The sequence below is a fragment of the Lipophrys pholis genome, assembly GCF_963383615.2.
Source record: "Lipophrys pholis genome assembly, chromosome: 3".
NCBI lineage: Eukaryota > Metazoa > Chordata > Actinopteri > Blenniiformes > Blenniidae > Lipophrys > Lipophrys pholis.
In genome coordinates, this window is record NC_137627.1 from 13139427 (window position 1) to 13166525 (window position 27099).

At 40.4% G+C, this 27099-nt stretch overlaps 3 protein-coding genes across 3 annotated transcripts; all 3 read right to left on the reverse strand.

Annotated features, from left to right (window-relative positions):
• Positions 1-214: 214 nt before the first annotated feature.
• LOC308107401 (uncharacterized protein) lies at positions 215-8786 on the reverse strand (the record flags this gene model as incomplete). The annotated part of the gene is made up of 12 exons (XM_080459722.1): positions 215-1128; positions 1319-1442; positions 1537-1764; positions 1874-2668; positions 2782-3079; positions 3187-3424; positions 5023-5928; positions 6563-6686; positions 6877-7104; positions 7220-8014; positions 8146-8443; positions 8554-8786. The coding sequence occupies 12 exons, from the start codon at positions 8784-8786 to the stop codon at positions 215-217; spliced, it is 5181 nt and encodes a 1726-aa protein (XP_080315848.1).
• A 1654-nt stretch (positions 8787-10440) lies between these two features.
• LOC308107172 (extracellular calcium-sensing receptor-like) lies at positions 10441-14208 on the reverse strand (the record flags this gene model as incomplete). The annotated part of the gene is made up of 6 exons (XM_080459336.1): positions 10441-11354; positions 11989-12112; positions 12299-12526; positions 12642-13436; positions 13568-13865; positions 13976-14208. 6 exons carry the CDS (start codon positions 14206-14208, stop codon positions 10441-10443), a joined length of 2592 nt encoding a protein of 863 aa, XP_080315462.1.
• A 1654-nt stretch (positions 14209-15862) lies between these two features.
• Positions 15863-19517, reverse strand: LOC308107171 (extracellular calcium-sensing receptor-like; the record flags this gene model as incomplete). The annotated part of the gene is made up of 6 exons (XM_080459335.1): positions 15863-16776; positions 17302-17425; positions 17547-17774; positions 17872-18666; positions 18811-19108; positions 19285-19517. 6 exons carry the CDS (start codon positions 19515-19517, stop codon positions 15863-15865), a joined length of 2592 nt encoding a protein of 863 aa, XP_080315461.1.
• Between the last annotated feature and the right edge of the window lie 7582 nt (positions 19518-27099).

The following is a 27099-nucleotide window of genomic DNA, read 5'->3' on the forward strand; positions in this document are numbered from 1 at the left end:
TCATGAGATTGAAACAAACAAGTTGAACCAAATATTTGTGTAACATGCTTCATTTTTTTATTGATAATTTTTCACAGTATGCACCTCAAAACTCATATAGACTAACTATGGGAATTACATACTTCATTGCAGGTGTGCCCCATAAGTTATGTTGCTCGTTGGTTGACAAATTAGTTTGTAAAAAACTATTTTGCTGCAACAATATCTCCAACTTTTAGTGGGATTTTGGTGCCCCCTTCCCCATCATATTCTTTTTTGTGTTCTTCTCTGGTTTCATTAAAATGACGTAACATTTTGGAATAAAAATACAAATCAGCAGACCGAAACTGGAAGCCAGAATAGCAAATATTTCCACAGCAACACTGAACTTCCCAGGAGAGCTGACATAAGCCGGGATGAAGGTGAGCCACACTGCACAGAATATCAACATGCTGAAGGTGATAAATTTGGCCTCGTTGAAATTATCAGGCAGTTTCCGAGCCAGGAAAGCAAAGATAAAGCACAAGATGGCCAAAAGTCCAATGTAACCAAGAACAGCCCAGAAACCTACAGCTGAGCCCAGAGCACACTCCAAGATTATTTTGTCCTTGAATTCCTTAAAATTCTTAAATGGGAAAGGAGGAGAAATTGTTAACCAGAGGATACATATGATCACTTGTATGAGAGTGAAACTGAGGACGCTGAGTCTCTGCTGAGTAGTTCCAAACCATTTCATGGCATTACTGCCTGGAAGTGTGGACCTGAAGGCCATTAGCACCACCATAGTCTTCCCCAGCACACAGGAGATACAGAGGACGAAGGTGATGCCAAACGCTGTGTGTCTCAGCATGCAGGACCACTCAGAGGGCCGGCCGATGAAGGTCAGAGAACACAGGAAACACAGAGTCAAAGAGAAGAGCAGCAGGAAGCTCAGCTCGGAGTTATTGGCTCTGACAATGGGAGTTTTTCTGAATCTGAAGAAAACAAAAGCCACAAAAGCAGTCATGCATGTTCCAAATATAGAGGCTGCAGTGAGCAGGGCGCCCATAATCTCTTCATACGATAGAAACACAGACTCCTTTTTTATGCAGGCGTCTCTTCTCTCATTTGACCAGAATTCGGGGTGACATCTCACACAGGTGAAAGAATCTGTAAAGTTGAATGGAAAAAGTGAAAAGTATTACCCATTGATATTAATCGTTGTGTATAAAGGTTGATGTTTTCTGATTCTTGGTGTGGTGTATATGTAACTATTGAAGTATTTATATATATTTTTTTTACAATTAGAATATTGACTAAAATGTGCACACCAAAGTAGATTGAATTTAACTTTAGAAACCTGTGGTGTTGCTGATTTCCCCTTCTGCACATTGTACACAGTCATAGCAGCAGACAGGTTTTCCTTTCTGGAGAACTTTGCGTGTTCCTGGAGGACACCTTTCACTGCAAACAGACACGGGCACCTGCATAGACAGTAGTAGTATTACAAAAACAAATGTTTAATATATGTCACAGGTTGTTGTTCAGTCCTTGTTAAAATATGCAGTGACATGCTACCTGCAGTGAGTTCTTTGCCCAAATTATAGATTGACTTTGCAGATCCAGCTGTTTATCGGGAGGCAGCGACGCATCATGAAGGCCGATTGTGATGAAATCCACAGTGTCATTTTCTCTTGGTTGCCAGTTTATGATTTCATACCTTGCCGGTGGGTCTCCATCATTATTAAAGTGGACCTCATCCCCTTCCTTTGTTTTGAAGTTAATATTTTTCATATGCTGCAAAATCTAAGAACATATGTTCTATTTTCAGGTTCACTGAGATTGATCTTTCTAAATATGCATTATTTAAGTGACATTTGGTGCTGAATTATTAACAGTTGGTAACACATCTCACCGTGAATGGATCTAGTTTCACTGTTTTGTTACATGTTTTATTACAGTTGAGTATATTATGAAGTGCATGAGCCGCCGCATACACTCCTTTATAGACATTGTTGAAAATAGGCATCAGAGACATATCAGTGAAGCTGTTTTGAACTCCAGTCAGGTCTTCACGTCCAGTACACTCTCTGTCAGCTCCTGTTGATGACTTTGACTGCTTAAACCTGCAGTTGAACAGTGTCTCCCAGAACTCTGTAAAAAATTCATTACCAGATGAATTCAGCTGCCTCACATCCACCATAAACTCTTTCAGGCCGGTGACATGTGCTTTGGGGATAGAAAGGCCTATGGCCCCATCCAGAATGTGGTACTTGTCAAGGGCTGCGGTTTGAGAGTCAAAGATCCAGCCCTCACTACCAACCCACTGAAATCCAGTCAGGTTGTGGTGAGACAACTCATGTATGAGCACATCCAAATCCATGTGGGAAAGGAAGGCAACGATCACCTTAGAGGTGGAAGATTTAATGACTTCAATTATATTTTGTATTTTCTCAGCTGGATCTGTTCTAAAGAAGGCCACAGAATATTCCAGACAGATTCCCAGCTGCTGTGCAGTTTCAGTGAATGTGGCCATGCCATTGTTGCCATAATCATCATTGGTTCTAATCGCTCCAACCCAAGTCCATCCGAAGTGCTTGACCAAATGAGCCAGGGCTCTGCTCTGGTAGTAGTCACTGGATATCGTTCTGAGGAAGGATGGGTACTTTGTTTTATCACTGAGACAAGCGCACGTGGCAAAGTGGCTGATCTAAGAAAGTAAACAAAACAGGATACAATTCAGGCATACAGTGTTTTTAGTTTTAAAGGCAAATTTACAGCTTTTTTCACAAGTCTAGTTCCAGTTTTAGCGCCACTACCCACCATTGGTATGTATAATGGTCCTATCACAGTCGCTATTGCCATGCAGGGAGAGGAAGAGGTTTCTCCCATTATAACTTGTACTTGAGCAGGTCTTGTACATGTGTCTTTGGAGAGTGCAGATACAACATCATTGCCATTCGCCAAGGACAGTGCAACTTTTACACTTCTGGCAATGGAGCCACAACTGTCGTACAATATATATCCTAGAGAGATGCCAGGTAGAAGATCTGTGCTGTTATTAATTTCCTCAATGGCAAACAACATAGCCTGGGCAAACTGGAAGTCTCTGAAATTCAAACTGCATGAAGACAGCCACAAACATTACATTGCAATGTATCCATCTTTGAAACAGTAATAAAAGTAATTTCCATAATGTTTAGTGATGAGTGTATGATTTAATTTTACCTGGTGCACTGCAGTGGCAGTGGTTGGTGCAAGTAGGTATCTTTTTGATCTTTCCAGCTGCTGTGAAAAGAGAAAATTCCCCCCAACAAAATGTCCCCATCCTTAAACAGCTGAGGATTCTCTGGATCTCCTCTGTGTCTGCACACTCGCTCCTCAGCTCGAGACAACGACGCGACCAGAACTAACTGTAAAAGAGCCCAGCCCTGCTGTGGCCACCTATGTGTGTGTGTCATGCTGTCTGAAAGTGCCAAACAACTGAATGACATCATGCATGGCTTAAAGAAAAGCGTAATAAGGCCTGGTTTTTATACAATTTCGACCTGTATAGGAAATAAACCAGGCAAAATGGTGATGCTCCACCCCTGTGGACATTCAAGGCGGAGCAAACACAGAGATGTGCCCAAAGAGAAGAGTTCAGGAGCCATTTTAAAACATATTTGAACTTTATTCCATTTGGTGATACAATTAATTAAATATTGTTGAACAAAACAATTACTGAAGGCTGAAAAAAAACAGAATATAAAAATACTTGGACAAACTCATTGACATATACACCAAGGATCCTATTATTGGTATTTTGCAAATGTAAATTAAAACATAGTGCTTTATGATGTCTTACTGGCAGCCGAAATAGCTAAATAAAAAGGTATTGGCCAAAACCCACAAAAAAAAGTATCAATATTAACCCAAGGAAAAATGATAGTTTTGCAAGGTAGCATTTGGCTGTGACACAAAACAAACTTGCCTATTATCAATCAATTTTAGCAATGCACAACCACATTCAGCTTGTGCATTTTGAGATTAGCCTGCTCGCTCCACTGACGACAATTTGATTTAGTTTACACGGAGACACTGTGGTTCTTTCCAGAATGAAAAGATAAAACCTGTACATCACAACTAATATAAAGACTAAATCAATATATTCAAAACCTATCATTATTATATGTTTTAAAGAAATAGAATTACACACTTTACTGTTAAACTGTTTAATGCACTCAAGTTTCAGTGAAGTATTATTTAATTGACTATGATGATTTACCTCAAGAATTTGAAGAAAATTCTAAACCATAGGAAATACATCAATCTGTGCTTGGCAGGTATTTCTTTATTGTAATAATGATTCCTAGAAAGAAATATTTCACCATTGGAAAGCCTTTGTATTTCTCTTTTAGGTTGCGCCAACTCTGTAAGGAAGATAGATTTGGATGGATGAGAAGCAGGGTTCAGTATGTGGAGTGCACCCATTGAAAAAACTGCCAAATCTTCTTCACTCATGCTTAATAGGAAAGACATGTTTCCTAAAATGTTATTTCACTTATTTGTGTTATTTACCTTTATTTTACCAGTTAAAATGTTTGGGAACCATTTCCCATTGAAGAACGTGATGCTTCATAATCAAATAAGTACACAAGCATCAGGTTTTCCAGTAGTGTAAGAGTGATCACAAAGAACCATTGTTCCTACAAAGAAAGAATATTTCTTATATTTCTAAGTACAAATTTTCTTTCTTTCCATGAGTAGTTTTTTTTTTGTATGGGCTTGAAGTCAACTAGCATTGCATTCCATTTAGCTGAACAGAGAGCTTTGACGTGGATGTGATCAATGTTCAGGGTGTGATGAATGTTGCTGAAGCTGAATCCAGAGCGTTGACTACGAGGTTTGTTTTGTTTTAGTCCACTGTAAAAAATGACAAGTTAGGGTTGAACATTAACAATTTCCTTTCTTATTCAATTGTGTCGGATCCATTAATCTGCTGCTTATTGAATCACTTGATGTATAAACAGATTTTTGGAATAAAATATATTTACCAAGACATAAAATTTGACTTTCAGTTTGATTTTGGTGGACCCTTCCCCATCATATTCTTTTTTGTGTTTTTCTCTGGTTTCATTAAAATGATGTAACATTTTGGAATAAAAATACAAATCAGCAGACCGAAACTGGAAGCCAGAATAGCAAATATTTCCACAGCAACACTGAACTTCCCAGGAGAGCTGACATAAGCCGGGATGAAGGTGAGCCACACTGCACAGAATATCAACATGCTGAAGGTGATAAATTTGGCCTCGTTGAAATTATCAGGCAGTTTCCGAGCCAGGAAAGCAAAGATAAAGCACAAGATGGCCAAAAGTCCAATGTAACCAAGAACAGCCCAGAAACCTACAGCTGAGCCCAGAGCACACTCCAAGATTATTTTGTCCTTGAATTCCTTAAAATTCCTGAATGGTAAAGGAGGAGAAATTGTTAACCAGAGGATACATATGATCACTTGTATGAGAGTGAAACCGAGGACGCTGAGTCTCTGCTGAGTAGTTCCAAACCATTTCATGGCATTACTGCCTGGAAGTGTGGACCTGAAGGCCATTAGCACCACCATAGTCTTCCCCAGCACACAGGAGATACAGAGGACGAAGGTGATGCCAAACGCTGTGTGTCTCAGCATGCAGGACCACTCAGAGGGCCGGCCGATGAAGGTCAGAGAACACAGGAAACACAGAGTCAAAGAGAAGAGCAGCAGGAAGCTCAGCTCGGAGTTATTGGCTCTGACAATGGGAGTTTTTCTGTATTTGAAGAAAATAAAAGCCACAAAAGCAGTCATGCATGTTCCAAATATAGAGGCTGCAGTGAGCAGGGCGCCCATAATCTCTTCATACGATAGAAACACAGACTCCTTCTTTATGCAGGCATCTCTTCTCTCATTTGACCAGAATTCGGGGTGACATCTCACACAGGTGAAAGAATCTGTAACATAATGACAAAACAACCGGTCCATTTATATTTCAGGGCAGATATCTTTCTCTTTTGTTTTCTTCTTTTTCTTTTGCAATGATTAGGAAACGATCTGAGCGCTGAAATTATTATTTAGTTAGATGCAGAATTCATGCAGCATCTAACTCAGGACATGTAATCTGCAATGTCAGCCAGTATTATACTTTGTCGTTTATAAATGATTCTTGTTTGTGGTGATTCAACCTTTATGGAACAAAAGCTCTGATATGGTTTATTGAACGATGAATCATAGCGCAGCTCTTTCATGTCATCATCATTTGTGGTTTGGTTTTCATCTGCAGTTCTGTCAATTCTGAATCTCAGTTGAATGATGCCTATAGTGTATAACTTGCAATTCCCCCAAAGTCTTTTTTCTATTTCGTCATTACAAAGAGGTAAATACATACTGGAAAAATCAACACTGAAATGTTTTCCATTTTTCTCAAACAAAACTGAAAACGAAGTTTTAATCTCACATGGTGGGCATAATTTGAGTGATTTCCAAAACTCTGAGTTTTGAAACATAGATGCACACACGCTTTTTTTTCATTTGAAAAAATACCTCACTTCACATTTTTGTTTTATGGTACAATACGTTTTACTACACCTGTGGTGTTGCTGATTTCTCCATCGGCACACTGCACACAGTCGTAGCAGCAGACAGGTTTTCCTTTCTGGAGAACTTTACGTGTTCCTGGCGGACACTTTTCACTGCAAACGGACACGGGAACCTGCTTGGACAGATGTGTATAAACAAAATACATGGATTATTTATTTTTCTTATCATTTCTTTTTGTATGTGTAAGATGATGTTGACTTTTCGAAAGTATCATTTTAAATGCAATTCATCAAAACTAAATATGACAGAAAGAGTGTAACGTTTACAGTGTCTGTTCAGTGTAATTAATAGTGCCATTTTACCTGCAGTGAGTTTTGTGCCCAAATTATAGATTCACTTTGCAGATCCAGCTGTTTGTCAGGAGGCAGCGATGCATCATGGAGGCCGATTGTGACAAAGTCCACAATATCTTTTTCTCTTGGTTGCCAGTTAACAATCTCGTACTTTGCTGGTGGGTCTCCGTCTTCATTAAAGTAGACCTCATCTCCTTCTTTTGTTTTGAAGCGAATATTTTTAATGTGCTGCAAAATCTAAGGACATATGTTATAATTTTTCACAAGGTGTAGTTAAAAAGAAATCTGACAAACCAGAAATATTTACCCTTCTGTGACTAAATGCAATGTTGAGATTACTGTTAGAACTCACCGTGAATGGATCTAGTTTCACTGTGTTGTTACATGTTTTATTACAGTTGAGTATCTTATGAAGTGCATGAGCCGCCGCATACACTCCTTTATAGACGTTGTTGAAAATAGGCATCAGAGACATATCAGTGAAGCTGTTTTGAACTCCAGTCAGATCTTCATGTCCAGTACACTCTCTGCCAGCTCCTGTTGACGACTCTGACTGCTTGAACCTGCAGTTGAACAGTGTCTCCCAGAACTCTGTAAACATTTTGCTATTTGATGAATACAACGGCTTTACGTCTAGTATGAACTCTTTCAGTCCACTGACATGTGCTTTGGGGATTGAAAGTCCTATGGCTCCATCCAAGATGTGATATCTATCCATTGTAGCAGTTTGGGAATCCAAGATCCAGCCCTCACTACCAACCCACTGGTATCCAGTCAGGTTGTATTGGGATAATGCATGTATGAGCACATCCATATCCATATGCGACATGAATGCAACAATAATATTGGAGGTGGAAGCTTTGATAACTTCAATTGTTTTTCGTATTTTGTCGGCTGAATCTGTTCTGTAAAAAGGAACAGAATATTCCAGACAGATTCCCAGCTGCTGTGCAGTTTCAGTGAATGTGGCCATGCCGTTATTGCCATAATCATCATTGGTTCTGATCGCTCCAACCCAAGTCCATCCAAAGTGCTTGACCAAATGAGCCAGGGCTCTGCTCTGGTAGTAGTCACTGGGTATCGTTCTGAGGAAGGATGGGTACTTTGTTTTGTCACTGAGGCAAGCGCATGTGGCAAAGTGGCTGATCTAAGAAGGTAATTCACATCATAAAGCGTAATTATTTACAATCCTACATCTGCTGCTCTGAACAGTTTGAAGAAAATACTGACGAATATACCTGTCATAAATATAGCAAAATATTTCTCTGTAAAACCCACCATTGGGATATAAAATGGTCCGATGACTGTTGCTATTGCCATCCAAGGTGATGAAGAGGTTTCTCCCATTATGGCTTGCACTTGAGCAGGTCTTGTACACGGTGTCTCAGAGAGCGCAGGTACAACTTCAATCCCATTTGCCACAGCCATTGAAACCTTCACACTTCTGGCAATAGAGCCACAAGTGTCATAGAGTTTGTAGCCTAGAGAGACGCCAGGCAGCAGATCCGAGCTGTTGTTAATCTCCTCAATGGCATATAGCATAGTCTGTGCAAATTGAAAGCCTCTGAAATTCAAACTGGAGTATAGACAGTTGTGACAAAACGGTAATAGCAACACACCGGGAAACCACACTCATTTTACAACACTTTAATTGTCATCTGTTCTCAGTCTTTGATTTCATTTTACCTGGTGCATTGCAGTGGCAGTGGTTGGTGCATGTAGGTATCTTGTCGATCTTTCCAGCTGCTGTGAAAAGAGAAAATTCCCCCCAACAAAATGTCTCCATTCTTAGACAAGAGAGGATTCTCAGGATCCCCTCTGTGTCTGCACACTCGCTCGTCAGCCCGCGAAAAAGACGCTACCAGGAACAGTTGCAAAAGAGCCCAACCCTGCTGTGGCCACCTATGTGTGTGTGTCATGCTGTCTGAAAGTGCCATACAACTGAGTGTCATTACATGTACCTGAATGTAGATTCAATATTGCATCACATTTATAGATTAATTAAATAAATAAATATAATCTGCAGTTCTGGTTAGGGAAGGTGGCGCAACAAAGGGGATCTGTTTTTTTTTTTTGTTTTTTTTCCCAGCCTTTCAGAAGGTTTGCTGATCTGAATATGAATGTTTGGTTGTGTGTTTAAAATATTGTTCTTGTTCAATTAGCATGTAAGATGTTTCTCTATTTTGAGAAACATCATCTAAACAACATTTAAGTTTTTTTTTTCTTTAATATTGGGCTGAAAGTCTATAATCAAGGTCTTCAGTAGTAGGTGCCAATTATACCACACCAACAAGCTTACCTTATTGTGAGGAGAGTTGGAATTTAGTTTGTGAAGAGATGGTTTGAAAGAAACATTCAGCTCTAATTTTTTGTTTTTCTGACTTGAAAAACCAACATATTTCAAATTTCTGTCATTACGTTATGTGAAAGCCCTCCATTCATGTGAGTGACCCATTCTTGTCTTTGCCTAGGATGTCAGTACTGGTTTCAGTCTCACTTAATTCTAAATATTGTTGTATACCACTTTTCTTGTCGTCTTTTGTTCCATAAAAAAAATGTATTTGGGAAAAACACCTGAGTATTAATGCCTGCCTGCTTCGGTTCATGAAATCCTTGGAATGTTATGTGTATTGTGGTATGGGTGGTCAATCGAGAAAAAGTGTTCAATGTTATTGGGAAAAAAATGCTTTCAATATATTTTATATATTTATTTCATGCTGTGTGTTTGACAGTGTTACTTGAATACCAACCTGCATTCAGCAGGCACCTCATGTTATAAACAAGCACCATTTTTTTTGTTTGTTGATGCTGCTGATCCAGTGGATGCAGTTAACTTTAAAGTTAACAACTAAGTAGTTTCATTGTTTTCTTATTGTTGTTCCTTTGTTTTTGTTTTTTTTACTTTATCCAATCATGTAGTTTTTTTTTTTTTTGTTTGTTTGTTTTTTCTGGATCTGTGTATTTCTCCCAAACAGAGTAATCATAGATCAATCATTTTATCAATTAACATATTTGTCCAAATCTGAATTGAACTTCCTCAAATATATAAGTATAATGTTAATGAAGGTTTTGATTGAAGTAAGATGTGTTGTTTTATGATTTTACAAGGGATAACATCAATATTTCAATTAAAAAGTTACGTTTGGAATGCGTCATCTCAGTAATGCAACTTCTTTCATAAGTAATTATCCATCATCGATGACACATTATTCAACTTAGGAAGGATTGGTTTCCGATCACAGCTTATCATGTGCAAAAGTATGACATAGTTTCTGAAACATTTAGCAATAGTCATAGTATATTTATCTTTGTTATGCCACCAGCTTCAAACTTAATCTTGTGCCACCATAATGCCGCTGCTCAAACACGTGTGCTTTTGTTGAGGTTCAGTTTGCAGCTTCCAAGCTGTCTGTTATATAGACGTTTAAAATGTGTCAAAAATTATATGACGATGACAAAAATAGAGGGGATGACAAAGAGCCTTTAACAGTTGTTCATCACATGATCTTGTATAGTAATAATAATACAATACTACATAATTATAAGTGTATCCCCAAACATTGTATTTAGTTCTTAGAGTGATGTATGTCCCCCCTTCCCCATCATATTCTTTTTTGTGTTCTTCTCTGGTTTCATTAAAATGACGTAACATTTTGGAATAAAAATACAAATCAGCAGACCGAAACTGGAAGCCAGAATAGCAAATATTTCTACAGCAACACTGAACTTCCCAGGAGAGCTGACATAAGCCGGGATGAAGGTGAGCCACACTGCACAGAATATCAACATGCTGAAGGTGATAAATTTGGCCTCGTTGAAATTATCAGGCAGTTTCCGAGCCAGGAAAGCAAAGATAAAGCACAAGATGGCCAAAAGTCCAATGTAACCGAGTACAGCCCAGAAACCTACAGCTGAGCCCAGAGCACACTCCAAGATTATTTTGTCCTTGAATTCCTTAAAATTCCTGAATGGTAAAGGAGGAGAAATTGTTAACCAGAGGATACATATGATCACTTGTATGAGAGTGAAACCGAGGACGCTGAGTCTCTGCTGAGTAGTTCCAAACCATTTCATGGCATTACTGCCTGGAAGTGTGGACCTGAAGGCCATGAGCACCACCATAGTCTTCCCCAGCACACAGGAGATACAGAGGACGAAGGTGATGCCAAACGCTGTGTGTCTCAGCATGCAGGACCACTCAGAGGGCGGGCCGATGAAGGTCAGAGAACACAGGAAACACAGAGTCAAAGAGAAGAGCAGCAGGAAGCTCAGCTCGGAGTTATTGGCTCTGACAATGGGAGTTTTTCTGTATTTGAAGAAAACAAAAGCCACAAAAGCAGTCATGCATGTTCCAAATAAAGAGGCTGCAGTGAGCAGGGCGCCCATAATCTCTTCATACGATAGAAACACAGCCTCCTTCTTTATGCAGGCGTCTCTTCTCTCATTTGACCAGAATTCGGGGTGACATCTCACACAGGTGAAAGAATCTGTAACATAATGACAAAACAACCGGTCCATTTATATTTCAGGGCAGATATCTTTCTCTTTTGTTTTCTTCTTTTTCTTTTGTAATGGTTAGGAAATGATCTGAGCGCTGAAATTATTATTTAGTTAGATGCAGAATTCATGCAGCATCTAACTCAGGACATGTAATCTGCAATGTCAGCCAGTATTATACTTTGTCGTTTATAAATGATTCTTGTTTGTGGTGATTCAACCTTTATGGAACAAAAGCTCTGATATGGTTTATTGAACGATGAATCATAGCGCAGCTCTTTCATGTCATCATCATTTGTGGTTTGGTTTTCATCTGCAGTTCTGTCAATTCTGAGTCTCAGTTGAATGATGCCTATAGTGTATAACTTGCAATTCCCCCAAAGTCTTTTTTCTATTTTGTCATTACAAAGAGGTAAATACATACTGGAAAAATCAACACTGAAATGTTTTCCATTTTTCTCAAACAAAACTGAAAACGAAGTTTTAATCTCACATGGTGGGGATAATTTGAGTGATTTCCAAAACTCTGAGTTTTGAAACATAGATGCACACACGCTTTTTTTTCATTTGAAAAAATACCTCACTTCACATTTTTGTTTTATGGTACAATACGTTTTACTACACCTGTGGTGTTGCTGATTTCTCCATCGGCACACTGCACACAGTCGTGGCAGCAGACAGGTTTTCCTTTCTGGAGAACTTTACGTGTTCCTGGCGGACACTTTTCACTGCAAATGGACACGGGAACCTGCTTGGACAGTTGTATATAAACAAAATACATGGATATTTAATTTTTTATCATTTCTTTTTGTATGTGTAAGATGATGTTGACTTTTCGAAAGTATCATTTTAAATGCAATTCATCAAAACTAAATATGACAAAGAGTGTAACGTTTACAGTGTCTGTTCAGTGTAATTAATAGTGCCATTTTACCTGCAGTGAGTTTTGTGCCCAAATTATGGATTCACTTTGCAGATCCAGCTGTTTGTCAGGAGGCAGCGATGCATCATGGAGGCCGATTGTGACAAAGTCCACAATATCTTTTTCTCTTGGTTGCCAGTTAACAATCTCGTACTTTGCTGGTGGGTCTCCGTCTTCATTAAAGTAGACCTCATCTCCTTCTTTTGTTTTGAAGCGAATATTTTTAATGTGCTGCAAAATCTAAGGACATATGTTATAATTTTTCACAAGGTGTAGTTAAAAAGAAATCTGACAAACCAGAAATATTTACCCTTCTGTGACTAAATGCAATGTTGAGATTACTGTTAGAACTCACCGTGAATGGATCTAGTTTCACTGTGTTGTTACATGTTTTATTACAGTTGAGTATCTTATGAAGTGCATGAGCCGCCGCATACACTCCTTTATAGACGTTGTTGAAAATAGGCATCAGAGACATATCAGTGAAGCTGTTTTGAACTCCAGTCAGATCTTCATGTCCAGTACACTCTCTGTCAACTCCTGTTGACGACTCTGACTGCTTAAACCTGCAGTTGAACAGTGTCTCCCAGAACTCTGTAAACATTTTGCTATTTGATGAATACAATGGCTTTACGTCCATTATAAACTCTTTCAATCCACTGACATGTGCTTTGGGGATTGAAAGTCCTATGGCTCCATCCAAGATGTGATATCTATCCATTGTAGCAGTTTGGGAATCCAAGATCCAGCTCTCACTACCAACCCACTGGTATCCAGTCAGGTTGTATTGGGATAATGCATGTATGAGCACATCCATATCCATATGAGACATGAATGCAACAATAATATTGGAGGTGGAAGCTTTGATAACTTCAATTGTTTTTCGTATTTTGTCGGCTGAATCTGTTCTGTAAAAAGGAACAGAATATTCCAGACAGATTCCCAGCTGCTGTGCAGTTTCAGTGAATGTGGCCATGCCGTTATTGCCATAATCATCATTGGTTCTGATCGCTCCAACCCAAGTCCATCCAAAGTGCTTGACCAAATGAGCCAGGGCTCTGCTCTGGTAGTAGTCACTGGGTATCGTTCTGAGGAAGGATGGGTACTTTGTTTTGTCACTGAGGCAAGCGCATGTGGCAAAGTGGCTGATCTAAGAAGGTAATTCACATCATAAAGCGTAATTATTTACAATCCTACATCTGCTGCTCTGAACAGTTTGAAGAAAATACTGACGAATATACCTGTCATAAATATAGCAAAATATTTCTCTGTAAAACCCACCATTGGGATATAAAATGGTCCGATGACTGTTGCTATTGCCATCCAAGGTGATGAAGAGGTTTCTCCCATTATGGCTTGCACTTGAGCAGGTCTTGTACACGGTGTCTCAGAGAGCGCAGGTACAACTTCAATCCCATTTGCCACAGCCATTGAAACCTTCACACTTCTGGCAATAGAGCCACAAGTGTCATAGAGTTTGTAGCCTAGAGAGACGCCAGGCAGCAGATCCGAGCTGTTGTTAATCTCCTCAATGGTGTATAGCATAGTCTGTGCAAATTGAAAGCCTCTGAAATTCAAACTGGAGTATAGACAGTTGTGACAAAACGGTAATAGCAACACACCGGGAAACCATACTCATTTTACAACACTTTAATTGTCATCTGTTCTCAGTCTTTGATTTCATTTTACCTGGTGCATTGCAGTGGCAGTGGTTGGTGCATGTAGGTATCTTGTCGATCTTTCCAGCTGCTGTGAAAAGAGAAAATTCCCCCCAACAAAATGTCTCCATTCTTAGACAAGAGAGGATTCTCAGGATCCCCTCTGTGTCTGCACACTCGCTCGTCAGCCCGAGAAAAAGACGCTACCAGGAACAGTTGCAAAAGAGCCCAACCCTGCTGTGGCCACCTATGTGTGTGTGTCATGCTGTCTGAAAGTGCCAAACAACTGAGTGTCATTACATGTACCTGAATGTAGATTCAATATTGCATCACATTTATAGATTAATTAAATAAATAAATATAATCTGCAGTTCCGGTTAGGGAAGGTGGCGCAACAAAGGGGATCTGTTTTTTTTTTTTGTTTGTTTTCCCAGCCTTTCAGAAGGTTTGCTGATCTGAATATGAATGTTTGGTTGTGTGTTTAAAATATTGTTCTTGTTCAATTAGCATGTAAGATGTTTCTCTATTTTGAGAAACATCATCTAAACAACATTTAAGTTTTTTTTTTCTTTAATATTGGGCTGAAAGTCTATAATCAAGGTCTTCAGTAGTAGGTGCCAATTATACCACACCAACAAGCTTACCTTATTGTGAGGAGAGTTGGAATTTAGTTTGTGAAGAGATGGTTTGAAAGAAACATTCAGCTCTAATTTTTTGTTTTTCTGACTTGAAAAACCAACATATTTCAAATTTCTGTCATTACGTTATGTGAAAGCCCTCCATTCATGTGAGTGACCCATTCTTGTCTTTGCCTAGGATGTCAGTACTGGTTTCAGTCTCACTTAATTCTAAATATTGTTGTATACCACTTTTCTTGTCGTCTTTTGTTCCATAAAAAAAATGTTTTTGGGAAAAACACCTGAGTATTAATGCCTGCCTGCTTTGGTTCATGAAATTCTTGGAATGTTATGTGTATTGTGGTATGGGTGGTCAATCGAGAAAAAGTGTTCAATGTTGTTGTGAAAAAAATGCTTTCAATATATTTTATATATTTATTTCATGCTGTGTGTTTGACAGTGTTACTTGAATACCAACCTGCATTCAGCAGGCACCTCATGTTATAAAACAAGCACCATTTTTTTTGTTTGTTGATGCTGCTGATCCAGTGGATGCAGTTAACTTTAAAGTTAACAACTAAGTAGTTTCATTGTTTTCTTATTGTTGTTGCTTTGTTTTTGTTTTTTTTGCTTTATCCAATCATGTAGTTAGTTTTTTTTGTTTGTTTGTTTTTTCTGGATCTGCATATTCTCTCCCAAACGGAGTAATCATAGATTAATCATTTTATCAATTAACATATTTGTCCAAATCTGAATTGAACTTCCTCAAATATATAAGTATAATGTTAATGAAAGTTTTGTTTGTAGTAAGATGTTTTGTTTTATGATTTTACAAGGGATAACATCAATATTTCAATTAAAAAGTTACGTTTGGAATGCGTCATCTCAGTAATGCAACTTCTTTCATAAGTAATTATCCATCATCGATGACACATTATTCAACTTAGGAAGGATTGGTTTCCGATCACAGCTTATCATGTGCAAAAGTATGACTTAGTTTCTGAAACATTTAGCAATAGTCATAGTATATTTATCTTTGTTATGCCACCAGCTTCAAACTTAATCTTGTGCCACCATAATGCCGCTGCTCAAACACGTGTGCTTTTGTTGAGGTTCAGTTTGCAGCTTTCAAGCTGTCTGTTATATAGACGTTTAAAATGTGTCAAAAATTATATGACGATGACAAAAATAGAGGGGATGACAAAGAGCCTTTAACAGTTGTTCATCACATGATCTTGTATAGTAATAATAATACAATACTACATAATTATAAGTGTATCCCCAAACATTGTATTTAGTTCTTAGAGTGATGTATGTCCCCCCTTCCCCATCATATTCTTTTTTGTGTTCTTCTCTGGTTTCATTAAAATGACGTAACATTTTGGAATAAAAATACAAATCAGCAGACCGAAACTGGAAGCCAGAATAGCAAATATTTCTACAGCAACACTGAACTTCCCAGGAGAGCTGACATAAGCCGGGATGAAGGTGAGCCACACTGCACAGAATATCAACATGCTGAAGGTGATAAATTTGGCCTCGTTGAAATTATCAGGCAGTTTCCGAGCCAGGAAAGCAAAGATAAAGCACAAGATGGCCAAAAGTCCAATGTAACCAAGAACAGCCCAGAAACCTACAGCTGAGCCCAGAGCACACTCCAAGATTATTTTGTCCTTGAGTTCCTTAAAATTCTTAAATGGGAAAGGAGGAGAAATTGTTAACCAGAGGATACATATGATCACTTGTATGAGAGTGAAACCGAGGACGCTGAGTCTCTGCTGCGCAGGCCCAAACCATTTCATGGCATTACTGCCTGGAAGTGTGGACCTGAAGGCCATTAGCACCACCATAGTCTTCCCCAGCACACAGGAGATACAGAGGACGAAGGTGATGCCAAACGCTGTGTGTCTCAGCATGCAGGACCACTCAGAGGGCGGGCCGATGAAGGTCAGAGAACACAGGAAACACAGAGTCAAAGAGAAGAGCAGCAGGAAGCTCAGCTCGGAGTTATTGGCTCTGACAATGGGAGTTTTTCTGTATTTGAAGAAAACAAAAGCCACAAAAGCAGTCATGCATGTTCCAAATAAAGAGGCTGCAGTGAGCAGGGCGCCCATAATCTCTTCATACGATAGAAACACAGCCTCCTTCTTTATGCAGGCATCTCTTCTCTCGTTTGACCAGAATTCAGGGTGACATCTCACACAGGTGAAAGAATCTGTAACATAATGACAAATGTGGTTAAATCTGATTTTAAGAGCAGTTTTGTTACACATTACATATACATATACATTTTATTGTTACACACCAATGACAACTTAATGGCGCAATGCACTGTATTTTGTTCTTGTTGTTTTGTTGATTTCTGGATCTAAAAAAAAAAAAAGAATCTAATTGAACCGTTATTTTTTTTGTCCCAAACTTGAATTTCTTTTAAGTCTTGAAAATCAAAAATTCTTGTGTAATTAGTATGAGATTACATTTCTGCAATTACAATTAAAATTAGCAGAATTCCCAAAAGCGTTTTGTTTGTATGGTAAGATTATTAAAACAACAGGCTAAATAATTAAATTCTCAATTATTTATTTGATATGGACCTGTTTATGCGATAATCTAAACATTGTTGATGAAAATTTCATAATTTAAAAGAAGAAATCGTATGAACTTTTTGCAATTACTCTTATAGAATTGTGTGATTGACACTGAAACTTCCATTTATTGTGAAAGGGAAGTCATTATGCACCTGTAGTGTTGCTGATTTCGCCTTCGGCACACTGCACACAGTCGTAGCAGCAGACAGGTTTTCCTTTCTGGAGAACTTTACGTGTTCCTGGCGGACACTTTTCACTGCAAACGGACACGGGAACCTGCTTGGACAAAAAGCACAGTGAGATGTTCACTTGATGTATTTTGTTTTTTTAGTTGTTCTCAATGCAGTCACAAAACATTTGATCAATCAGTGAAATCTACAATACAATGATAGCTTACATGATAGGAATTCTGTGCCCAGGTCAAAGATTCATCTTGCAGTATCAACTGTTTTCCTGCAGGCAGCGATGCGTCATAAAGTCCCACCGTGACAAAGTCCACATTGCCATTTTCCCTTCTCTTCCAGTTTACTATTTCATACTTTGCCGGTGGGTCTCCATTTTCATTGAAGTAAACCTCGTCCCCCTCCTTGGTTTTGAAGCGAATGTTACTTATATGTTGTAGAATCTAAAAAGATGCAGATTTTTTTTTCCTGTTAAATGAAAGACTAAACATTTTAATTGTGACCTAATGAATAAACTAATCAAGTTGGAATGAAACTCACCATGAATGGATCTAGTTTAACATTTTTGTTACACATGTCATTACAGTTGAGGAGTTTATGAAGTGCATGGGCCACAGCATACACTGCTTTATACACATTGTTGATAATAGGCATCAGAGACATATCAGTGAAGCTGTTTTGAACTCCAGTCAGATCTTCTTGTCCGGTACACTCTCTGTCCACTTCTGCTGATGACTTTGACTTCTTGAATTTGCAGTTAAAAGATGTTTCCCAGAACTTTGTGAATATTTCATTGCCAGATAAATTCAGTGGCTTCACATCCAACATGAACTCTGTGAGGCCGGTGACATGTGCTTTGGGGATGGAGAGACCGATGGCTCCATCCAGAATTCGTTGCTTATCCATCGCTGCAGTTTGAGAGTCAAAGATCCACGCTTCAGTTCCAACCCACTGGTGTCCAGTCACGTTGTGCTGAGACAATTTATGTATGAGCACATCCATGTCCATGAGAGAGAGAAAGGCTACAATCACCTTGGAGGTGGAAGCCTCGATGACATCTATTATATTTTGTATTTTGTCAGCTGGATCTGTTCTAAAGAATGCCACAGAATATTCCAGACAGATTCCCAGCTGCTGTGCAGTTTCAGTGAATGTAGCCATGCCATTGTTGCCATAATCATTGTTTGATCTAATCGCTCCAACCCAAGTCCATCCAAAATGTTTCACCAGCTGGGCCAGGGCTCTGCTCTGGTAGTAGTCACTGGGTATTGTTCTGAGGAAGGATGGGTACTTTGTTTTGTCACTGAGACAAGCACATGTGGCAAAGTGGCTGATCTAAAATAAAAGTACAAATATCTTTAGATAAAGGCATCATTGTTTTAAAACTTTTATACATCCATATTTGACCTTCAGTAACTCAAGAATAAAATCACAAACATTTCCATCAAATGTCATTTTACTGTGATCAATATTACCCACCAGTGGGATATGAAAGGGTCCGATGACAGTTGCTATCGCCATACAAGGAGAGGAAGAAGTCTCCCCGATTATGGCCTGAACCTGTGCAGGTTTGTTACATGGTCCTTTTGGGAGAGCCGGAACAACATCATCACTGTTCGCCAAGGCGAGTGCAACTCCGACACTTCTGGCGATGGAGCCACAGATGTCATAGATTTTGTATCCCAGAGAGATGCCTGGTAGTAAATCTGTACTGTTATTAATCTCCCCGATGGCAAAAAGCATAGCCTGGGCAAACTGGAAGTCTCTAAAGTTCAGACTATATTCAGACAACAATGAAGAGAAGTTATTCAAATCATTGCCTTCCTGAAATCATATCACAGACAAGATGTAAGTAATATTCTATAAGCAAATTTAAAACACTGTTCTTCTCTGTCTACAACAAATTCACTGGAGAGTTTTTAAATCAGAATTTAATGTGATGATGTCAATTACCTGGTGCATTGCAGTGGCAGTGGTTTTTTCATGTAGGTTTCTTGTCTGTCTCTCCAGCTGCTGTGGAAAGATAGGATCCCCCCCAGCATAATATCTCCACTCTTGTACAGCTGAGGGTTTTCAGGATCCCCTCTGTGTCTGCACACTGTCTCCTCAGCCTGAGAGAAGGATGCTACCAGCAAGACCTGTAGGAGTGCCCAACCCTGCTCTGGCCACTTCTGTGTGGACGTCATGCTGTCTCAGGGAGCTAAATTGTTCGCAGGAGTCTTTATACATTTTGGGAGACCCTAGGTAATATGAACTGGTGGTGTGAATGAGAGGGTGGGACATAACCACATTCAAGAAACATATTCATTAGCCTTTTTAAGCGGCATTGGAATAATATTTTCAAAATGTCTGTGTGAGATGTAAGAAATAAAATAAAAAACATCAACTTTATTGTTTACTACTTAAATAAGCAAATTTTATTTACTTTTAAATAAATATCAAAAGAAGACATTAAGTGCCAAAATGTGATTTAAAAAACAAAACAACATATTTTTTCCCTCCATTATCAATGCTGCAGTTTTTCTTGCTTTATTTTTTCAGAATAGAACAGCTCACCTCAACAACATGCACCAGAGCTGATGCAGAAGGGAACAATGGTGGCAGCACAAGAAGAATCTTGACAGCTTGTTCAGCTGTTAGGGGAAAATATTTGTTATAGGTACACGAGACAAAATGCATCAGGTCCAATCTAAGCAAGACTCCACAACAAATGGTTAAAAATGAGAAAGACTAGGTTGCATTAGCATCACAGGAGATCGTGCTGCGTTTACACATAGGCACGATGCCTTACGAATATAATTTCTCCGTCATTCGTAACATTCTTAACCTGATTATATGAATGGGGTTTTTAACGGGGCGTGTCGGTTTGGGACTTCTTGATATTCGTGGAGCATGTTTTTAGCTTCCAAAAAATCTTCCACGGATGTCAAGAATCGCCTGGATTCATGACGTTTGCAACTGATCGTGTCGATTAGTTGTGATGCGTAATAAAGCATGACAGCATTTGAAATGTATTCTTGATGGTGAGGGTCCTTGACAGGACAGCACGAGTGTCCCTCTGGTGCGACGTGAACTGTTTAGCAGTTGATGGTAGAATGACTGGGGGGTGTGTGGAGCCTTACAGTCCAATTCTATTTCTAAAAACTTAAGCAGCATTTTTGTGTATTTATTTTCTCCAATTGTGTCGCAGGGAAAGGGCAGGATCCTCCTGTTTCTGTGGCAAAAAATGTTGACTATGTGGAGGGGAAGATAAAAGATTTTCTGGGGGCAGATGAAGTGGATCGCATTGCCTCTGTACCTTTGATTTTGCAACATGGAAATAAGTACATAAATGGAAAGACTTTGGTTATTGATAATGTCATCAATAATGTCCCAGAGATTGGACTTGTGAAAAATGTCTACGTAGTAAATGGATCAATGTATTGTTTCGAATGCCAACCTCTTTCCACAATTGCATGGAATGAGCATTATTTAGCTTATGAGATAGAAGTTCCCCATCTTGCTCAAGCAAATGTTTTTGTAGATACTGAAGAACATATTGATCCTAAAGCCTTTGAAATTCAAAAATGGCAAGTACAACTCAATTAAGTATGAACTCACTGACATCATTGCACATACAAACCAGTAAATACTGCTCATTTAAAAGAAAAAAGGTCTTCATTTCAGTGTTTATGTGTTCATATAGTATGAGGATATCTATTTATATCTGATTTCAAAGATGCCTGTAAATTTTAACTCATCCTTCAAAAGAAACCTGTCTTCATTTGCTGTTTTCTCATGAATTTGAGGTTTTCAAATAAAAAGCATTCACTTGAATAAAGTAAAGTGTATTTATTTCTTAGATCAAGTTTATCAACATTATGCAAATCACACCTCGGCTTCAAAAAATTATGAAATGTCAAATAAACCCTGTCTCTTCTGAAATACAACTCCAAACAAGTTAATTTCAAGATTGTTTGACGTAACAAGTTATTTAGGAAGCATTGTCTTAAAACAAGTACCTCTGTCTTACTGACATATTACTTGTTAGGTAAATATATCTAAAATCAAGTGGGATGAGACAGTTTGACTAAAAACAAGATGAAAACACTTGGTAAGATTTTGAGTTTTTGCAGTGCAGATTATCCATTTTTACTAGGATGAAAAATTCAATTAGAGCACATTTGTAAAAGACTGCACTTTTTTTTTTTTGATTCATCAAACTAGCACAGAACATATGCTACAGTCTAAGCCTCATCACAACCATATGAAGCCTCTCAGTCATAATGCCATTTGGGGGTGTGGCTTTGGCCACGTTCGCCATTGAACAGGAAGTGCAATGTAAATAGTCTAAACATGGTCAGATTGACCTTAAACTTGATACGTTGCATCAGAGCCGGCCCTCATCACAGCCGTACAACAATTATGACCATCACGCATGGCGCCACCAGCTGTAAGCAGGAAGTGGAGTGTATCTAACCAGAACTGGAAGTTTTGCTACTTAATGCCAGGTTCACACGGCAGGATTTCAAAATTGTTGGCAGATTTCCCAAACCTATGAGACCACACACATGGCAATAAATAATCACAGGTTGGTCATACAGTGTGTGGTGTGCAGCCACTCGGCAACATCAACACACCACATGCAAACCGATTTCACTCGCGAACATCCCCAGATCAGACGGGAAATCTCGCAAAACCTCTCAAGATCAAACGTGATTCCAGACGTCAACAAACATGGCAGACGAAGAGGATGCATTGACGATCATTTGTGGTGTGTTTCTATCCGAAAAAACACGTTTTAAAAAGAAGAGACAACCGGAGCATGGTTGTCGTTCTGGTCCGGCGTTTCCTCGCCACTACGTCACCTCGCTTTCTGATTGGCTAAGCGTCACAGTCAACAGGTTTGTGCTCGTTTTTCCTTCGGGGGACACCAAACAAGATGAGAACTTGGGCCAAAACAATCCAACATGTTGAATATCCCCAATTGGAGCGGTCCCGACATTCTTCCAAGCCGACGAGAGCAGTCTAAACACAACAAACACGGCAGGAATATCTGATAAGATTATCTTATGATGATCTGAGCGTCCTTAAGATTGTCGGAAGGGGAGTGTCGGGGCAAAAATCGTCCTAATTATCCTGGCGTGTGAACCGGGCATAAGACTGTTTATTTATATTTTATATTATTTTTACTTTGGAATGAAATAGAGAAAAAAAAAAGAATGTGCTCTGTTCTGCCCTCAAATTTCACACATTGCATCATAGTCCGGTCCTCATCACATGAATCTCAGTTGTTGCTGCACTTGAGACATGGCCACACCACAAACTTTAATATTCGCCATCAAACAGGAAGTATATTGTAAATACCCTCAACATTGTCCGCACAGGCTCAAACTTTACACGTTACTTGAGAGTCCACATCTGATCACAGTCAAAAAACAAATACAACCATTTGGCAGAGCGCCACCTGCTGGAAACAGAAAGTTAGGTCTCAGGTCATAACCTGTCCATGCTCTGACTGGCCCCAAATTTCACATGTTTTAAGCTGACTGACATTCTCGGTCCGAGTCAAGCAGTGAGGACCCATTCAAGGCTGCTTGTAGCTTTAATTTAGCATTGTGTCTGGATCTGCTGTCCATCCTTATCTTAAGCCCCGGTCACAACCCACCATGCGTGTTTTTAGTTCGTACGTTTTTTTGGGAGGTCACAGTCGCCACGTTTTTCTGTCGTGGCAAGACCAGGGTACGTCAATGCGCGTCACGCGCACTGTTGCGCAAGGTGTATGTACGTGGCCCACACGCCACACCTGGCCGTGAGCGGTTTTGTGCATCTTACATTGCACAAGTGGTAAGTGACTTGTATGTGCTTACAACATGCTTACAACGGACGATCTCCGTGCAATTGCCACATTATCCTTTGGAGGCCGTACTTACACGTGCTGCTCATGTTTGGTGTCCTTACTTACTTGCATGTGAATGTGAGTTTTTCCGACTGATGTCCCAGCTGCTGCTGCCTCCAGATGCCGCCCATTCCACCGCAGAGACTTCGGGTTCTGATGCTGCAAGAGCAGCTTCAAGTGGCAGCACATGAGCATGGGAGAGGGGGGGGGGGAGATACGGGAGAGGCAACGGGGACACTGACGCAGGAGATGGTGGTTTCGTCCATGCAGAAATCAGTGCGCACAACGTGCGTTATAACTGCGGAGCAAGTGATTACTCTGAGTTCTGCGTGCTCATTGGACAGTAGAACTGGGGAATTGCCGAGTAAGCACAGACCACGCACTTATCACCTGCGCAGCACACAGGTGATCGTGGGAAAAATTTAAAAGACTCACGGAGTCAGTGCGTCGCGCGCGCATTGGCTGTAGAAGGCACGCGCGTCACCCGTATGGGAGTGAATCCGCAGCGCGAATGCAGCAAAAGTTCCTCATTCACAAAAAGTGCTACGGCGTGTCTGAGTGCTCTTAAATCCGTACGGAGGCAGTACTCACCACATACGGATCCCCAAATTTTGCCCACGTTTTTGCAAGTAGACGACACGCACTTGCAAGTACGACGGGTTGTGACCGGGGCTTTACTGATGTGATGCTGAAATTCAGCAAAGAATTGATAACCAGGCATGTGAATAAAATGTGTCTGCACCTTTACTAGCTTCAACACATATTCAAATACATAAATGACACATATTTGAGTCGTATATTTCATTAATTAAAACAGAACTGGGCATCAAAGAACATGCATACATGCTTTCTTTATAGCATACATTCTCTTCAAGGCATAGATGTTTCAAATGCCAGAGCTGTACATAGTCCACCCCCTCTACACAGGACGTGAGTCACTGTATCTTTAACGAAGAAAATATATATTGATATTATTAACCATTTCTGAAAAATACATCCAACACAAACACTGGTTATGACATCACTAGGTGTGACTTTGATCTAATGGCTTTGATCTCTAAGATTTTCATCTTAGGGATCAAAGCCATTAGATCAAAGTCAATGATGATGTCACAAGAAGTCTGCAAGCTTTAATCCCTAAAATGAAACATTGCTGTCAGAAGATGTCTGCAACTGAACTTTGTACCTTTTAAGTGAAAAGAGGTCACGTTGGATAAACACAAATATTTTGACACTGTTCACCTGCAAGGACATAGCACCAGCTAGCACAGTAGCCAACATTATAAGTAGGTATATTTTTACGAAAGTTACAGAAATGGCACAAAGAGGCAGAAGCAGAAAAGGGTTTGGAAGGGGTCCTCCCATGGCTCCTAAGCCTGACACTGCTCATGAGATTCTAAAGCTGCAGTATTGTATCAGTAAACTCGTGAAGGCACATGAGGAAATGTTAAAGCTGAAAAATGGTTGCAACAGCTTTGAATTGATGAAAATTGAAGAAGAACTAATGATGAAAAAATCCATACTGGAGAATCTCCAGATGGCTGCTGGACTGTTGAAGGAAGAAAGACAGAAGAAGACTGAGGCCTCCTCAGACGGGGACTTTGGACAAGAAGCGGTCCAGCTGAAGGCTGAGCTGGTTGGCAGTGAACGAGACAATGCAGAACTCCAGAACCAAAATGAGAGTCTGTCTGCAAAGCTGGACATTGCCATTGGAGAGCTGGCTGAAACACAAAAGCAGGGCCTCCGGAAAAGAGATGGCAGGGGGATGGAGAAGCTCAAAGCTCCGGAGGAGAGGCTGCAGCAGGTGGTGGATGAGAGAGACTGGCTCCTGGCTGAGAATGAGACCCTGCTGGAGGAAAAAGAGACCCTCCACAGTCAACACAATAAAATGTTGCCTGAGAAGATCAGGCTAGTGGCCAACAAGGTCTTAGAGGAGGAGAAGGAGGCCCGCTACAGTCAACACAATAAAATGTTGGCTGAGAAGATCAGGCTAGTGGCCAACAAGGTCTTAGAGGAGGAGAAGGAGACCCGCTACAGTCAACACAATAAAATGTTGACTGAGAAGATCAGGCTAATGGTCAAGGTCTTGGAGGAGGAGAAGGAGATCCTCTACAGTCAACACATTAAAATGTTGGCTGAGAAGATCAGGCAAGTGGTCAACAAGGTCTTAGAGGAGGAACAGGAGACCCTCCAGAGTCAGTACAATACTGTGCTGGAGGAAAATGAGTCCCTCCACAGTCAGTACAATACTGTGCTGGAGGAAAAGGAGTCTCTCCACAGTCAGTACAATACTGCACTAGAGGAAAAAGAGACCCTCCACAGTCAGTACAATACCCTGCTGGAGGAAAAGAAGTCCCTCCACAGTCAGTACAATACCGTGCTAGAGGAAAAGGAGTCCCTCCACAGTCAGTACAATACTGTGCTAGAGGAAAAGGAGACTCTCCACAGTCAGTACAATACTGTGCTGGAGGAAAAGGAGTCCCTCCACAGTCAGTACAATACTGTTCTGGAAGAAAGGGAGACCCTCCACAGTCAGTACAATGCTGTGCTGGAGGAAAAGGAGACTCTCCACAGTCAGTACAATACTGTGTTGGAGGATATGGAGTCTCTCCACAGTCAGTACAATACTTTGTCGGAGGAAAAAGAGATCCTCCACCGTCAGTACAATACTGTGCTAGAGGAAACGGAGTCCCTCCATAGTCAGTACAATACTGTGTTGGAGGAAAAGCAGTTCTTCCACAGTCAGTATGTCTTGGCTGAGAAGACCAAGCAGGTGGAGGCCAACAAGGCCTTAGAGGAGGAAATCCCGGCCAAGAAAAAGAAGAAAAGAGGCTTATGGAGGCGGCTCTTCAAAAGGCACTGAACAATGACAACAGAGAGAAGAAGGCCAGAGAGACGGTGGAAGAGGCCAAGAGGGAAGTGCAAAAGAAAGAAGTAGGTTTCTGGCACGGATGGTTCCAGGTAAGTAAGAAGTGTCAGGATTTGGTGGGTCCGGTCCTGGCAGTTTTATGTTCTGTGTTCTGTTTGTTTTGGTGGGTGTGGTCTTTCTGTTCTGTGTTCTGTTTGTTTTGGTGGGTGTGGTCTTTCTGTTCTGTGTGCAGTGTTCCTTTTTCCCTGAAAGCTGAAACTCCCTCGGTCCATGCGGGTCCATCCGGTCTTTCACATCTCCCAGCTCAAGCCAGTGGAAACCTCGGAGCTTTGCCCCCCAGCCAAACCCCCACCAGCCCCTCTGCTTATGGAAGGAGGGCCAGCCTACAAAGTGCGACGGCTCCTGGATGTTCGACGGCGAGGCCAGGGGCTCCAGTATCTGGTCGACTGGGAAAGGTATGGGCCCGAGGAGCGTATGTGGATACCTCTCTCCTTCATAGTGGACCCCTCACTCATTGGTGACTCCCATCGGGCCCATCTAGGGAAGCCTGGGTCGCCAGGACTCTCCCATTGAGAGAGGGGTGCTGTCAGGATTTGGTGGGTCCGGTCCTGGCAGTTTTATGTTTTGTGTTCTGTTTGTTTTGGTGGATGTGGTCTTTCTGTTCTGTGTGCAGTGTTCCTTTCTCCCTGAAAGCTGAAACTCCCTCGGTCCATGCGGGTCTATACGGTCTTTCACGTCTCCCAGCTCAAGCCAGTGGAAACCTCTGAGCTTTGCCCCCCAGCCAAACCCCCACCAGCCTCCCTGCTCAAGGAAGGAGGGCCAGCCTACAAAGTGCGACGGCTCCTGGACACTCTTTAGAAACCTTTAATCCATTAGAAGTAATTAATGTGGGTTTTCTCCAGGTACTCTGGTGTCTCCACAATTACGCTTTAAAAATGAAATGGATGGACCCAAGCACAGAATCACAGAGTTACATAAAATTAGGTTTATTGTCGAAAGGTCCAGGGAGCACAAGGAAACG